Genomic DNA, 15,441 nt, shown 5'->3' with positions numbered 1-15,441 from the left:
CTGCTCGCAAAAAGAAAAAAAAAAAGGGGGCTGCTGTTTTCTCCTGCTGGAGAGAACACCCCTTTGCTGCTATAACTGCAGGGGCCTGCTGTTCATCCCTCAGCAGGGGATGAACACCCCTCACTACTTCTCTTCCTCCCTTTAGAAGGGAGAATACCCCTCTGCTAGCCAGGAGTACATTAAGCTATGTTTCAATAACATTTCTTTTCTCTTTTGCAGAAATGGAACATGGATATGGTTTTGGGGGGGTTCTTCTTCGGGCAAGTTTAATACCTCTCATTATGTTTGGGGGGTTAATGTTAAAGCTCTTGTATGTTCAATTAATTTTGGAGCAAGATGGAGAAGATAACTTGTGTTTCAATAAACTCAAAATACCTTGCCAAAGTGGTCCTGTCTGAAATACTTTTATTCTGTTTTTGTCCATTCACAGAAGCACTGCAGGTGTGTGATGTGATGATGTGTGAATCCACAAGTTCTGTTTTTTATGCTGCTTTTTGCGCATGTAAAGCTAAACCCCTGGAAAACAGATTTTTTTATTTTTAATGGGTCACAGACACTTATTCATTGTAATTTAATTTAATTCTAATTTAACATAGTCTTGTTGGTTAACAAGCTTTTTTTTCAGTTAGGGGAAATAAAACGAAATGAACATCCCTATTAAATACTGCTGAATATTGCCATATAATTTGATATTTCATTTGCACAGTAATTCTCATTCGTCAATGAAAGTGAGAAGCTTGGATTGTATAGCTCTGTTGTATTATGTTTGATGGGTAAAATTATAATGACTTGGTTTTATAATTTAGCTGAATTTTAAAATTAGGTATTTGCGTAAAAGTATATACATTTGGTAGAAACTTTCCTAAGCAACTTACATTGCATTCAATGTATGAATTATTTTGTATTAGTCCATGCATTTCCTGAGAATTGAACCTGTGATATTACGAGTCTACAATAACACAGACAGAAAGTGCTTTGAAAAACTGCATTTAATGGACATGTAAGACACAGCACAAGTAAGTCATATTATATGCCTGCTTGTAGATGTGGTGTGATGTCTCATCTTCATTCTTCATCCTTGCTCTTCAGTAAATAAAAAGACATTTATAAAAATGAATTTGCATGTTGTTGTTTTTTTTCAGTCAGAAACTTGTGTATATTAAGCAGTGTATATTAAGATACCTCTACACCTTTTGCAAAAAAAATAAATAAAAAAATTACAATACCTTCCCGACCTCACGGCTCTTGGTCCTCAGCTTGTTGACCTGGGACTCGGCGATGTCAGCGCGCTCCTGAGCCTCCTCCAGCTCATGCTGCACCTTCCTGTACCTGGACAGGTGAGTGTTGGCCTGCTCCTCCTGTTATGATTACACAAGATATCCAACCCATTTCATAGCAGTGCATTCATGGCACTGGACGCTTTTGTCAATACTAAAACTTCATGCTCCAGACATTTGATTTTAGACTTACAGATTCTTCAGCCTGGCGCTTGTAGGCCTTCACTTTCAGCTGCAGCTTGTCTACCAGATCCTGCAGTCGGATCACGTTCTTCTTGTCTTCCTCAGTCTTTGGGTGTAAATATTGGACATGGTCTTAGTTAGACTGTATATTGTAAAAGGAGGCAAATTTCTAATTTCTAATTGGTTAATTATACCTGGTAGGTGAGCTCCTTCACCCTCCTCTCATACTTGCGCACTCCTTTTACAGCATCTGCACCACGTCTCTGCTCAGCTTCAACTTCAGACTCTAACTCACGCACCTTCAGTAGAGAGTTATTGTTTCACCTGTCAAATCTCTGGCATGACCAGTACATCTAAAAATGTGTTTTGTTCCTAAACACTCAAATTTACCCTGGACTCCAGTTTCTGGAGCTGTTTCTTTCCACCCTTCATGGCCAGACTTTCAGCCTCATCCAGACGGTGCTGCAGGTCTTTGACAGTCACCTCCAGGTTCTTCTTCATCCTCTCCAGGTGAGCACTAGTGTCCTGCTCCTTCTTCAGCTCCTCAGCCATCATGGCAGCCTGAAATATAAGCCAATTGAAATGAGTTAATCAAGATACAAATACAATGCAAATAACTATTTACATTCTGTTTCTCTATTCTAATTTAAACACTCACATCAGTGATGGCCTTCTTGGCCTTCTCCTCTGCATTTCTGGCCTCCTGGACTGAATCATCCACCTCACCTTGAACCTGGACCAGATCAGCCTCAAGCTTCTTCTTGGTGTTAATAAGACTTGTATTCTGTGGGATGTAAGCAGTTCTGAGTACTGAGCTGAGCTGGACGATGACATCAGTGTTTTTTATCCAGAGCTGATGTATAGATTAATTAACTAAATAAATGAATTTACTTTAGCTGGACAATGACACCATTTTCTTCTAGAGATACTGTGCAGACAAAATTATTTGACACAATCTGCATTGTAAAATGCGCTATATAAAGAAAGGTGACTTGACTTGTACATTCATATGAAAGCTTATCGTGTATCCTGAATTTGTTGCTGGTATTTAGTAATTGTTTGTACTTGTGAGTGCAGCAGTCCCACACGCTCGCTGGCATCAACCAGCTCCTGCTCCGCCACTTTGCGGCCTCTCTCTGTTTGCTCCAGTGCAGCTCTCAGCTCCTCAATCTCTGCTTGCATCAGGTTATTCCTGCGCTCCACCATGGCCACCTGCTCCTTCATGTCCTCCTGTCCTCTGAGAGCGTCATCAAGGTGCAGCTGGGCATCCTGTGGCAACATTCTTTCTTTGTTAGTTGTCATGCTTTGGTTATTTCATGTTTCATATTCATATTATCAAACATTTAATATTTATTGCAATTCCACATTCTACAGAAAGGTACCTTGAGTTGGCCTTGGACGTTCCTGAGTTGTTTCTGGGCCTCAGCAGCCTGGCGGTTTGCATGACTCAGCTGGATCTCCATCTCATTCAGATCTCCCTCCATCTTCTTTTTGACTCTCAGAGCATCATTTCTGCTCCTGATCTCAGAGTCCAGAGTGCTCTGCATGGAATCAATCACTCTTTGGCTGTTCCTCTTGATCTGTTCCATCTCCTCATCCTTCTCAGCAAGCTTCCTGTCAATCTCACTCTTCACCTGGTTCAGCTCCAGCTGCACACGAAGAATCTTGGACTCTTCATGCTCCAAAGTGCCCTACAAGGACAAAAAGAAACAACTGACTGACTTTTTACATTTGTCACAATATACTGTAGCCTCTAGAGTGATGGCAGTACATTTCTGAAGGTTTAAGAAGAAAATAATTTGCATAAATTAAGATTTTAATTTAAGGTTTAGAACCATTCCATGTTCAATGTCTCAATATTATTCAAAGCTATGGTATCATAATGTTAGTATTATAGCAAAGGAATGGTACCTCAGCTTCTTCAAGTGCAGTCTGGATCTCTGATTTCTCAGACTCCACTGTCTTCTTGGCTTTCTCTAACTCATGAATGCTCTTTCCAGTCTCTCCAAGCTGTTCAGTGAGGTCAGAAATCTCCTCTAAAAGGGTTTAAAAATCATAAGTGTAAGATTTTCTGTTATAATGCATCTCTTTTTTTAGTCCTTGGTGTACAATTAAAAGTTGCATTACGTTGCAGATTCTTGTTCTCCCTCTTCAGGGTTTCAAGGTGGTCAAGAGCTTCCTCATAGGAGTTCTTCATTTTGAAAAGCTCAGTGCTGAGAGAACGAGCTTCTTTCTGAGCACCTTCTAGTTCAGCCTGACTTTCCTCATACTTCTGTTTCCAATCTGCTAGCACCTAATAATGAAAGAAATGTAGTCATTGGTAAGTCCTCGTTTCAATGTTTAGGTTTCTAGGTTGTCCATGTCTTTCTTACCTTGTCAAAGTTTCTCTGCTTCTTGTCAAGGTTGGCTGCCAATGCATTTGCCCTCTCCACATCAATCATGAGATCCTCTACTTCACCCTGCAGTCTCTGTTTGGTCTTTTCCAGAGAGGCACACTTGGAGTTCACCGCCTCAATGGATTCTTCAGCATCCTGCAGACGCTGGGCCAGCTTTTTCCTGAGGAAAGTTATTTGAAATTATGAAATCTTTTTAATATTTGTCATATTAAATGTAGGATACTGAAGACTTTTCCCAATGAGGTATTTACTTGGATTCCTCAAGCTCCTCAGTGCGTTGGATGGCATCAGTCTCATATTTTGTTCTCCACTGAGCCACCTCACTGTTGGCCTTAGACATTCCACGCTGGAGTTCAGTTTTGGCCTCCTGCTCTTCCTCATACTGCTCTCTGAGCAAATCACAGTCATGGCGGGCAGACTGAACCGCATGGGCCAGAGCGTTCTTGGCCTATCAGGCAAAACATTTTGAGTTAACATCTATACAGTTGTTTACTTTATAATAAAAGCTAAATATTTATATATAGCTCTACCTTGACTTCTTCCTCAATATGTCTTTTGAGTTCCTCAATTTGTTGTGTATAAGCCTGTTTTCCTCTAGTTAATTGTGAAACAAGTGCTTCTTTCTCTTCCAGTTGGCGACTAAAGTCACCTTGGAAACAGGTTACAGATATTACCATGAAATGTAATGACATACAAACTTTTTTACTCAGTTTTTAAATGTGCAGCTTACTCTTTCTTACCATTTTCAGTTTGAAGTCTTGCACGTTGTGCATTCATGTCATTCAACTGACGAATATTTTCATCACTCTTGGCCTTGATTTCACTTAGCTGGTCTTCCAGGGTACGGCACATCTTCTCTAAATTAGCCTAAAGAGATTCAAGGTTATATACAGATGTTCATAAAGATGCTTTTATATTTAATGATCCCCTGGTGAAATTACCTTTGATTTAGCCACAGCCTCCATGTTGCTTGTCAAGTCATCAATCTCCATCTTGTATTCACTCTTCTCCTTCTCCAGCTTCTGCTTGACCCGCTGGAGGTTGTCGATCTGTTCTCCAAGCTCAGCCACAGTATCTGCCTGCTTCTTGCGGAGAGCTGCGGCCGTAGCTTCATGCTGCAGGGTGGACTCTTCCAGATCACGACGCAACTTCTGGAATTCGGCTTCACGCTTCTTGTTCATCTCAATCTGGGCAGCAGTGGCACCACCAGCTTCCTCAAGCCTCTCGCTGATCTCTTCAAGTTCCCTGGAGAGATCAGCTCTCTGCTTCTCCACTTTAGCACGAGCAGCTCGCTCGGCCTCAATTTCCTCTTCCAGCTCCTCAATACGGGCCTAAATAAAAAACGAAAATTGAATTACCCAGTGATATTGGTAATGTGGGTTTTCCCAGCTATGCATCTACTTCACAGTTTCATATTGAAAAGATTATGGTTAGTTTTACCTGAAGTTCTTTTATCTTCTTCTGAAGTTGTGCTCCCAAAGACTGTTCATCCTCAATCTTGCTGAGAAACTGACTAATCTCAAAATCTTTCCTGTATTTAAAGTATTGTTTTGTAAAATGTGTAAAATACAAATTTTCTGTAATTGTGTGATTACTAATGTCCACTCACTTTTTGATCTTCTCATCTGATTGCTGTTTATCATTCTCCAGGTCCATTATGGACTCCTGGGCCAGTTTCAGATCACCCTCAAGCTTCCTCTTGGCTCTCTCAAGGTCCATACGAAGCTTCTTCTCTTGCTCCAGTGAGCCCTCAAGCTATTGTTACAGAAACCAGAGCATTTAATTCTAGTTTAGAGACACAAAATTAACTTACCATTGATTCAAGCTCTTATTCTCATGCCAAATATCTTACATCATCCACTTGCTGCTCAAGCTTTGTCTTAGATTTAGTCAGAGTGTTGACTTTGTCTTCCTCTGCCTGAAGGTCATCAAGAGTCTGTTGGTGTGCCTCTTGGAGAGCTTTCTTCTCTTTGGTCAGCTTGGCAATGCTCTCATCCTGAGAAGCCATCTCCTCCGTCAGGTTTTTAACCTAAATAGAAACATTGTTTTTATTCTCGAGACCCAGAACGTTCATCAGTATGAAGAACATGTGAAAAAATGATTGACCTTATTTTCTGTTGCATGTTTCTCCTTCTCCACTTTGGCCAAGGTGAGCTCCAGGTCATCAATGTCTTTCTTCAGTTCAGAGCATTCATCCTCCAGTTTCCTCTTCTTGGCAGTAAGTTCAGCATTGATTTCTTCCTCATCCTCCAGTCTCTCGGTTGCCTCTTTGAGTTTTCCCTCGAGCTGGATCTTGCTTTTGATGAGACCTTCACATCTCTCCTCAGCATCAGACAGGTTTTCAGTTTCCTGTTTGAGATGGATGTAAATAATGACTTTTGGCTGCTACAGGTTTCATTTTGACTCAGTAAGAACGGAAATACTCACAGCTGCTACTTGCAGTTGAAGATCGTTTTTCTCTTGAAGAAGTGACACCATTTTCTCCTCAAGCTCTTTCTTTTTAGCTAATGCCTTTGTTAGATCCTCCTTCATTTTCTCATAGTTCTCCTTCATGGCTGCCATTTCTTTCTCAGTCTCTGCACTCTTCAGAAGAGGCTTGATCTTGAAGTAGAGCTTCATCCATGGCCAATGTTTCACATTCATGAATGAGCGGATGTTGTATTGGATGGAATAAATTGATTCTCTGTGTAAATTGCAATCAGTAAATTAGTCATTATCAATCTTTCATAACAAACAGTTGTTTCAAACAGTTTTGTAAATTCATTCATACCTCCTCTCCATCATTTTGACAAACTCCTTCCTCATGACAAATCCACGGCACAAAGCCTGAGTCATGGTAACCAGTTCTGCTAGTTTCTCATCTCTCATTTCTTCAAGAGCACCCAACAGACCAGCTTTGAAGAACACCTACAAGAACATTTGGAAAATAGTAGTTTTAAAGAAGCCAAGTAGATTTGAGAGTAGAAGTGAAAACATATATTCTATTCTAAACTATACAATGACATTTTAGAGAATTCTGTACTTTCAACTTTGACTCAACTTTTTGGGGAGGCATAACAATGTCATCCAGACCCCATCACCACGTCGGTGCCTGACCTTACTGATGCTCTCTTGTTTTCAATGGCAGCAAATCTATGCATTCATCTTTACCATCTAGTGCAAGACCTTCCCCCCTCAAACTGTTACATGAAAGTTGCAAGTACAGAATTATTTAGAATGCCATTGTGTAATTTAGCTTTTTGTTTTCCATGGAATTACAGGAATGATTGAACCTGTTAAAGGGGTGCTTCACCCAAAAATGCATGTAAAAATGTACTGCGCACTGTGCGCCTCAGCGCTCTCTGATTTTACGTGGCCTACCACTTCGTGGCTGAGTTGCTGTTGTTCCCAATTACCTCCACTTTGTTATAATACCACTAACAGTTGACTGTGGAATATTTAGTAGTGAGAAAATTTCATGAATGGACTTCTTGCACAGATCGCAACCTATCACGGGACCAAGTTTGAAATCACTGAGCTGCTGAGAGCAACCCATTCTTACACAAATGTTTGTAGAAGCAGTCTGTATGCTTAGGTGCATTATTTTATACACCTGTGGCTATGGAAGTGATTGGAACACACAAATTCAGTGATTTGGAGGAGTGTCCCGAAACTTTTGGCAAGATAGTGTACTTTTGGTTTAGGGTTAGTAGGGTTTGATCACCTTGGTGTGTCCAAACTTGTATTGGGTGTGGTCAACATCAATAGAGCCCAAGAGTTTCTCTGAAGCCTTTTTGTTGTCAATGAACTGTCCCTCAGGGATGACGCTAGCATTTAACACTTTGTATCTAGAGGACATTCAGGGGAGAGTCATGTTCTCGTGAAGCCAAAAATATAGTCATAAAATGATGAAGATTAGGTGGTGCTAATTTGGAGGTTGCAAAAAGGTGTCTTTACCTCTGCTTGAAGTCACCATAGAGGATTCTGCTGGGGAAACCCTTCCTGCATATTCTGATACCTTCCAGCACACCATTACACCTGAGCTGGTGGATAACCAGGAAGTTCTCCATCAGACCTGCAAAGAAAATGTTCTTAAGGTTCCAGAGATTTTTTTCAAAACTTTTGAGATTTCAGGGATTAAGTTTACCTGGAGTCTTGGACTCATTAGGAATTAAGCAGCGCACAAAGTGAGGGTGAGTGCTCCTCAGGTTAGTCATCAGCTTACCCAAGTTCTCCTGTGGAAATGTTTGTCATTATTGTAATCTTTATTAGAGATAAAGGTCACCTCCTTCATTAAAAGAGAGAATCTGTTTACCCTAAAAAGTGCAGAGACAGTCTGGAAGGAACCACCCTTCTTCTTCTTCTTTCCACCGCCTCCCTCTGTTTTATGTCAATGAAAAAAATTGTCTTTAATTATCTTGAGTTTCTTTTCATTAAACCCTTCAAATGAATCTCTATTTTAATCTTGTTGAATCTGTTATTTTGCATTGATATATGTCATATTTTCATGAAACTTTAGAATCTGTGATCATAGTGTGTAACACTCTGAAAATCGTATTCTTTTCTCTGTTTTTATATAAGCATGTGTCTTGTACATAATTAAAACACAAAGAACCTGAGAAAATGCAGATGTACCTTCAGCAGCTCCATGAGTGGCATACAGGAAGGCCAGCACTTTGAGTGATGACTTTTGGTAGAGTTGCACGACAGAGTCATTCAGTGGATCCTTGTTCTTGTCCAACCAGCCATTAATGTTGTAGTCCACAGTGCCGGCGTAGTGCACCAGAGAGAAGTGGGCCTCTGCCTTACCTTTGGCAGGCTTTGGCTTCTGGAAAGCTGCAGCTTTGCCCAGATGCTGATCATGCAACTTGTTTTTGAAGCTTGTGTCTGTAGCTTTGGGGAACATGCACTCCTCTTCAAGGATGGAGAAGATGCCCATTGGCTGTTGAAGAAATATTCATGCTCAAGTACAGGCACAATATGAATAATCATTTTAATTTGCTGAATGTCCTCTTACCTTCTCAATGAGCTCAATGCAGGCAGCCAAGTCCATTCCAAAGTCAATGAACTCCCATTCAATGCCTTCTTTCTTGTACTCCTCTTGCTCCAGAACAAACATGTGGTGGTTGAAGAACTGTTGCAGTTTCTCATTTGTGAAGTTGATGCAAAGCTGCTCCAAGCTGTTGAACTGATAATTAAACAGAGGAAATTTCTTACTATTGTCTATTATCTTTATATCTTGATTTTTACAGAGACTTTGATAACTGATGCTCACATCAAAGATCTCAAATCCAGCGATGTCCAGCACACCAATGAAGAACTGTCTAGGCTGCTTTGTGTCCAGCATCTCATTGATACGGATGACCATCCACAAGAACATTTTCTCATAGACAGACTTGCAGAGCGCAGAGACTGCGTTGTTCACCTGAGAAAAGGTCATTGTGGATCATATCATTACACCTTTACTTGTCAAGACAAATATGAATGTCTGAGACATTTCTAAATTTATTTGAGTAGATAAGTGATCACCTGTGGTACTGTCTGGCCTTTGGTCACCATCTCATTTCCGACCTTCACTCTGGGGAAACACAGAGCTTTCAGCATGTCAGCGGAGTTGAGGCCCATGAGGTAGGCGATTTTATCGGCCACTAAGGACAGAGAGAACAGAGAAGTTTTATACATTATTGTCGCTAATGAAGTGAATGTTCACATGTTAATATGTGCTAATAGTACATCTTACCCTCAGTGCCATCAGGTTCGGCCTGCTCCTCTCTCTGCTTCTGTTTGAACTTCATGTTCCCATGATGCATCACAGCACCTGTCAGCTTGTAGATGCTGATTTTCTCATCAGCACTGAAGCCCAGAATGTCAATGGCTGTCTGTTTATACAATGACCAAATTAATCACACATTTTTAATTAAGGTCAAAGAGAAGGGTATTTTATATTGAATGTCATGCAGTATTCAGTTTGTTTGTTGTTTGTTGTCTGATGTTTGTTTGCTCAGACATATTTCATAGAATCTGAAAATACTACTGCTACTAAAAAATAATATAAATGTAGTTGTGCACATACATCTGTGGCAATGAACTCCTCCACATCATTGATACTCTTGACAGTGATTTCACCCTGGCTGATCATTGGATAGTCGTAAGGGTTGGTGGTGATGAGCAGGGCCTCTGTTAGGAATTGATGTGCAGTATGTTAACAGTGTTCTCAAACATGGAAATGAATGAAACACACAATACTGTAGATTCCTCACCGAGCAGCTCTGGCTTGTGTCCGGTCATGAGCTGGTAGAAGATGTGGTAGCTCCTCTCAGCAGACAGCTGGAATGTTACTCTTGACTTTTCCAGCAGATCTTCCAAAAAGAAAAATGGAGAAAAAGGACATTGACTGCAATTGATTTACCCATCTTAACTTCCAAATAAAATGTTTGGCTTTTAGGGGTGTAACAATTCACTCGTTTTCCCGATGCATTAATTACAAATCCTGACGATGCATATGCATTGATCTTGAAACATGTACTTTTGAATCATGAATCTTTTATTCCGGGCAGTAATCGATTTTAAATGCTAAGAATCGAATTAATCATGATTCTATAGCGATTCAGTGCTTTAAACTATTTAAACATTAAATTACTATATGCACGAATTAGTGGAGACGTTGTGCGCCGTCAATCGTGCCTCTCAGCTCTTCTTCACAGATACACGCTGCACTATTTACTGCCTTTCACTGTATTGTGCTTGAGTTCCGTCCGTAGCTCTCATTGACACATTTTTCAGCAGCCCACGTTTGAGCTCTCCTCAGGACGGCCACTGCTATTCACATGAGCAGATGACAGCTCTCTATCCTGAGTCAAACCAAGATCTCAAAGAAATAGCATAGGACAATGCCTCCATGCAAAGATGGTTGAATGTCTGAAGACATTCACGCATCACTGTGTGTATATGCATTTCTTTGAGTAATTGATGTTATGCATTTATTATTTCTGAATTGGCTTCTAATTGTCTAACTGTAATGTAATTGGCATGATACATTTTTACTTGACAAATAAAATGTTATATTTGGTTTATTCTGTATTATTCTTAATTCATTATTTCTAGTAGATTAAAGCGAAGGTATTACCTCAAATCTGTGTTCAAGACTGATCATATGGAAGGTTTAATAGATGGAGCACATCAATTAAGTCCATTTCGATTTCTGACTATCGCTGCCTTAAATAAGTTGCAGTTTTCGTAAATATATAAAAAATATGCTTTTTGTTACGAGTAAGAAGAGCGCGACCGACTTAAAGGTAGATTAAACGAGTGAAATTAAGTAAACTTCACAAAGGCACTGAAAAGACATACACGCGTTAACCTTCACCCAGGCCGTCGGATTCCATTTTTTGGCTGATGGGGGGTTCCTTAAAAAGTAAAACCCCGCTTACTCATGGCGTACATTTATTGCATGGACGGAGCAAACACATGATGTAATTGTCTGAAATGCATACGCACAGTTCCGATGAATGATAAATAAAATTTAACTTAATGTCGTTAAACTGAGGGTACGAAGGAAATTGCTGAAATAACTACAACATTAATAAGACTGAAATAAGAGCATGCGGTTTATCTGTCAGTCAGATGCGTGTGAAAGTTTGTTACTAAAGCAACAGTAGACACCGGTGCATTTTCTTTCAGAATTATCATTGGCCGATAGAAAGGAAAATGTTCCGTATAAAGAGAACAAAGAGGGAAATTTGTAAATTTCTAGATAATTTTTATAGGCTATTAAAGTAAAGTTATGTAGCATCATAAAGAACTAACATGAACTAACATTAACAATGGAAAAAAGTTTTTTTTTTTTTTTTTTTTTGCCCTTCACTCTCTGAACCCCTGAAGGTCGCTGTGTAATTCACACCCTGACTAAGACATATTAGGGGAAGCATTTAAATAATGCATATAAAATTAATGCATATAAAAACTGCAGAATAGAACTGTTAATTGAATCGCATTGAATTTTAATGTGAATCATCTCGAATAGAATTGTTCTGAATTTGCAAAAATCATTTGAAAACCTATGAATCGTGATTCACAGCCCTATTTGGTTTAAAACAATGTTACTCACAAGTTTCAATGTCAGCTGAGGCCAGTTTTCCAGTGGTCCCAAAGTGAATCCTGATGAATTTACCCTATGAAGATTGAAATCATTTACAAAAGCTCAGGTGTTTGGAAGCTTTGAAGGTGTGACTGAAGTTGTATAATGTTATAATGATTCATTAGTTCAACTTACAAAACGAGAGGAGTTGTCATTCCTCACAGTCTTGGCATTACCATAAGCCTCCAGCAGAGGGTTGGCTGCCACAATTTGGTCCTCCAGTGATCCCTGTATGTAATTGTAGGACAATGGATAGTTACAAGGTAAAGCACAAATACTGTTATCAATCACATTGTCTTGAAGAAATATTCACAAACCTGCATTTTTCCAGGGACAGGTTCTGCCTTCTTCGCTCCAGACATTGCACCAACAGTTGCAAAGTACTGAATGACACGTTTTGTGTTCACAGTCTTTCCAGCACCAGATTCTCCACTGGAGGTTCACAATAGATCATTTAGTCAGAAATATTCTACCGATTTACATTATAATCAAAAAGTTTCAGGAGAAAATTTACTCACGTAATCAGGACAGACTGGTTCTCACGATCTGAAATTACACCATGAAATGTTAACAGGGTTTACTTTATATTAACTTGAAGGCATAAAGTGTTATAAAGTATTTTTAGTTCATTCATAATTTTCATAAATTCATGTAAGTTCATATAGACGAGGTTCAGTAAAAAAAAAGAAATGATCCAAATAATACTTGTAATACTTAAATAATGGTTGTTATGAAGCAATTGCTAATTGAATGAAACATTGAAATACCTGCTAAGTATGGTTTACTAGCTAGTTGTTAACTAAGAATAAAAATCATTATCAGAGCTTTTTTATATGAGCTTATTAAACATTTTTTGCAACAGTGAATTTTATACAAAATAATATACATATTGTTTGTATTTAGTCTATTCATCTATCAAGGCTACATTATGCAACTTTTAGCTCTCTAACGGTTGAAGCATAAAACTAAAAGTTACGTGTGGAAAACAAACTTCCCCTGAAGATAGTAGTAGCCTGAACTCTTTGCTTTTTTCATGGATAAACACATGACTTAAACACACGGATGAAATTATAGGTTGCAGTTTCCTGCAATATCTTTCCAAATATAAATTTATAAATGTTATAAACGGTAATAACTCTTGTTTGTTGAGAGACTTCTGGAATCCACTTACCAGTGAGCATGAACTGGTAGGCGTTGTCGGAGATGGAGAAGATGTGAGGCGGGGCTTCAATTCTCTTTTTGCCTCTGTATCCAGCCACAACGACTGCATCGTACACTGGGAGCCACTTGTAGGGATTGACAGTGACGCAGAACAAGCCAGAGTAGGTCTGAAACGGAGATAGATAGTCCAGTTAACAATGCTTTTGCCCTCTCTCATGAATAAAAGAATAAAATATGATTTGCTTAGACTTACATAGATCATCCATGCTGCATAACGCTCTTTGAGGTTAAACAGCACAGCAGGCTCACTGAGGTGGGTCATCATGGCCATGTCCTCCATTTTGTCAAACTTGGGAGGATTCATGGGGAAGATTTCATCTTCTTTTACCGTGACAGTCTGTAATGAACATTGATCAGTGATCAAGAAAGATTAGACTTTTCATACACACATTTGTATGATATTTAATTGACGATCTTTAACCTCTGCAGACTCAAACACAGTAACATATGAAATAGTTTTTATTCATGATACTTACTTTCCCACACAGTGTTTTGACAGTAGCTTTGCCGCCTTCTCTACTAACAAGACTACCCTTCAGGTACATCTCATCCGGCACCGTCACGAAGAATGCTGTTTTGGCATCAAAGGGGGTGTTCTGAGCCTCTATTCTCTCTCTTTCTGGCTTCCGGAGGAAAATGGCCGCCGGGCCGAAGCACTCCATCTCACCATCTCCCATGATTGCACTGTGGAGTAAAATATTCACCTTAACTCTGCTTAGTATTACCACTCTACTTTTCTCAGGATTTCACATTATATACTGGTCATCTTGTCATTATCATCACAATGTTGTAATCAGTTACTTATCAGTAAATGTAACTTGTATTAGTTTACCTTTTATGATGCTCCGAGAGGGAAAAAAGCAGCTGTCAATTTATGGATTCTGAAAAAGATCAAGAGATAGTCAGTGAAGTGTATTAGCATCTTCCGTTATGGGTTAGTATACATCATTTGATTAAGATCACTCAGGCATTCTACATTAATTCTTATATTAAAATGAAGCTGTCAAATTAAAATGTGCAGTTCCCCCACCTTAGCCTGGTCACTGTTAGTCTTTGGGGGTCAGTGGATGCCGTTTATATAGTGTCATTACTGAGCACTCAGCAGAACTGTCCAGACAGATTTGGTCATGTTATTTTACTTGGTGTGATGTTTCTCTGTTCCGGGGAGGAAATTGGAAGATGTTGTCATTCATCTAATACGAGGAATATCGTTATATTAGTACACACAGATAATGGGTGTTGGGTTAATAGACATGGCATAAAAGTTTGTCACAGTCCATGTTCTTTTAGATTTTAACTCTTGTAGATATTAGATTTTTTACTGCAAATGCATTACCTGTTTGATAAGTTTCATTTGATGTTGCTGAGGTCTTATTTCAGTGTACCAACTTTAAAACTATTGGAATTTGGCACAGCAGAGAAACTCTCAGATGCAAAGAAGCAGTCAAATGTCACCGGTATTCTGTTTCAGGTGACATCAAGACTTGTAACTTACGAGTTTATATATCAGTTAAAACTGCTTTGTCTGTTCCCGTTGTTCATTTTCATTGCAATTAAGGTTTGATGTCAGTGTTGTTAGTGATCACATGAGCCAGGGGCAGAGAGGACAGCTTGGCTGGTTTTTCAAGAATTCTCCCAACTTTTGCCAGCAAGAGATAAAATTAAAATCTTAAAAACCTCGAAGATTTATTACCAGAGATGGATGGTAACAAGTCATCCTTCCAAATGAAAAATAATATCTCTGACAGATTTTTTTATTGGGCTATTAAATCTCAGTAGTCATGGCATGAAGTAAACTGGACACATATTAAGTGATATTAAGGCTCTCAAAGTTATAAACAGCATGTGCTTATATGGACAAATCATAATTATAGCACAGCGAGAGCTGCTGTTTGTATTATGAGGATTAGGTCACTTGTCCATACAAGCAGCAGTGAAGGCTTGATGGGAACTGTCGGTAAGTCGTCTGCTTCGTTTCTAATTTACCTTAAATCAATAAGAAAAAGTAATGTAAATGTTTTCTGTTTGTTGAACATGTCCAGTTGGTACTTCCAGTATACTATTTTACTCTGTGGTTTACGTTGTAGATATTATTAACTGCATTCAGAAGAGTTTTAGGCTCTAGCTTGATTTAAATATGTAAATGTTTACATATTTAAAAAAAGCATACAGTAAATTTTTTGTCTAATAACAAAATTTTTTGTCTAATAAAAATGTAAGGTAGTATATAGAACGTATTGTTCTTTCT

The 15,441-nt window shown here is 39.0% G+C and overlaps 1 protein-coding gene across 1 annotated transcript; it reads right to left on the bottom strand.

Moving 5' to 3' along the window:
- Positions 1–971: 971 nt before the first annotated feature.
- LOC125263129 (myosin heavy chain, fast skeletal muscle-like) lies at positions 972–14,245 on the bottom strand. The gene is made up of 41 exons (XM_048182036.1): positions 14,224–14,245; positions 14,026–14,074; positions 13,670–13,877; positions 13,387–13,530; positions 13,144–13,300; positions 12,491–12,518; positions 12,290–12,404; positions 12,108–12,200; positions 11,943–12,006; positions 10,096–10,194; positions 9,909–10,012; positions 9,576–9,714; positions 9,365–9,483; positions 9,111–9,260; positions 8,853–9,023; positions 8,471–8,777; positions 8,151–8,215; positions 7,983–8,070; positions 7,793–7,910; positions 7,560–7,683; positions 6,627–6,763; positions 6,284–6,539; positions 5,963–6,205; positions 5,709–5,885; positions 5,466–5,611; positions 5,297–5,387; positions 4,798–5,187; positions 4,597–4,723; positions 4,387–4,505; positions 4,108–4,304; positions 3,833–4,016; positions 3,588–3,753; positions 3,372–3,496; positions 2,843–3,151; positions 2,526–2,729; positions 2,119–2,244; positions 1,851–2,021; positions 1,655–1,759; positions 1,471–1,566; positions 1,227–1,358; positions 972–1,083 (listed from the first exon to the last, which is right to left on the bottom strand). Exons 3-41 carry the CDS (start codon positions 13,868–13,870, stop codon positions 1,066–1,068), a joined length of 5,805 nt encoding a protein of 1,934 aa, XP_048037993.1. The 5' UTR covers positions 13,871–13,877; positions 14,026–14,074; positions 14,224–14,245; the 3' UTR covers positions 972–1,065.
- Positions 14,246–15,441: the final 1,196 nt, after the last annotated feature.

Source organism: Megalobrama amblycephala, linkage group LG2 (assembly GCF_018812025.1).
Source record: "Megalobrama amblycephala isolate DHTTF-2021 linkage group LG2, ASM1881202v1, whole genome shotgun sequence".
Taxonomy (NCBI): domain Eukaryota; kingdom Metazoa; phylum Chordata; class Actinopteri; order Cypriniformes; family Xenocyprididae; genus Megalobrama; species Megalobrama amblycephala.
The sequence above is the reverse complement of the archived record's forward strand: the minus strand, read 5'-3'. Positions and strand labels throughout refer to the sequence as shown.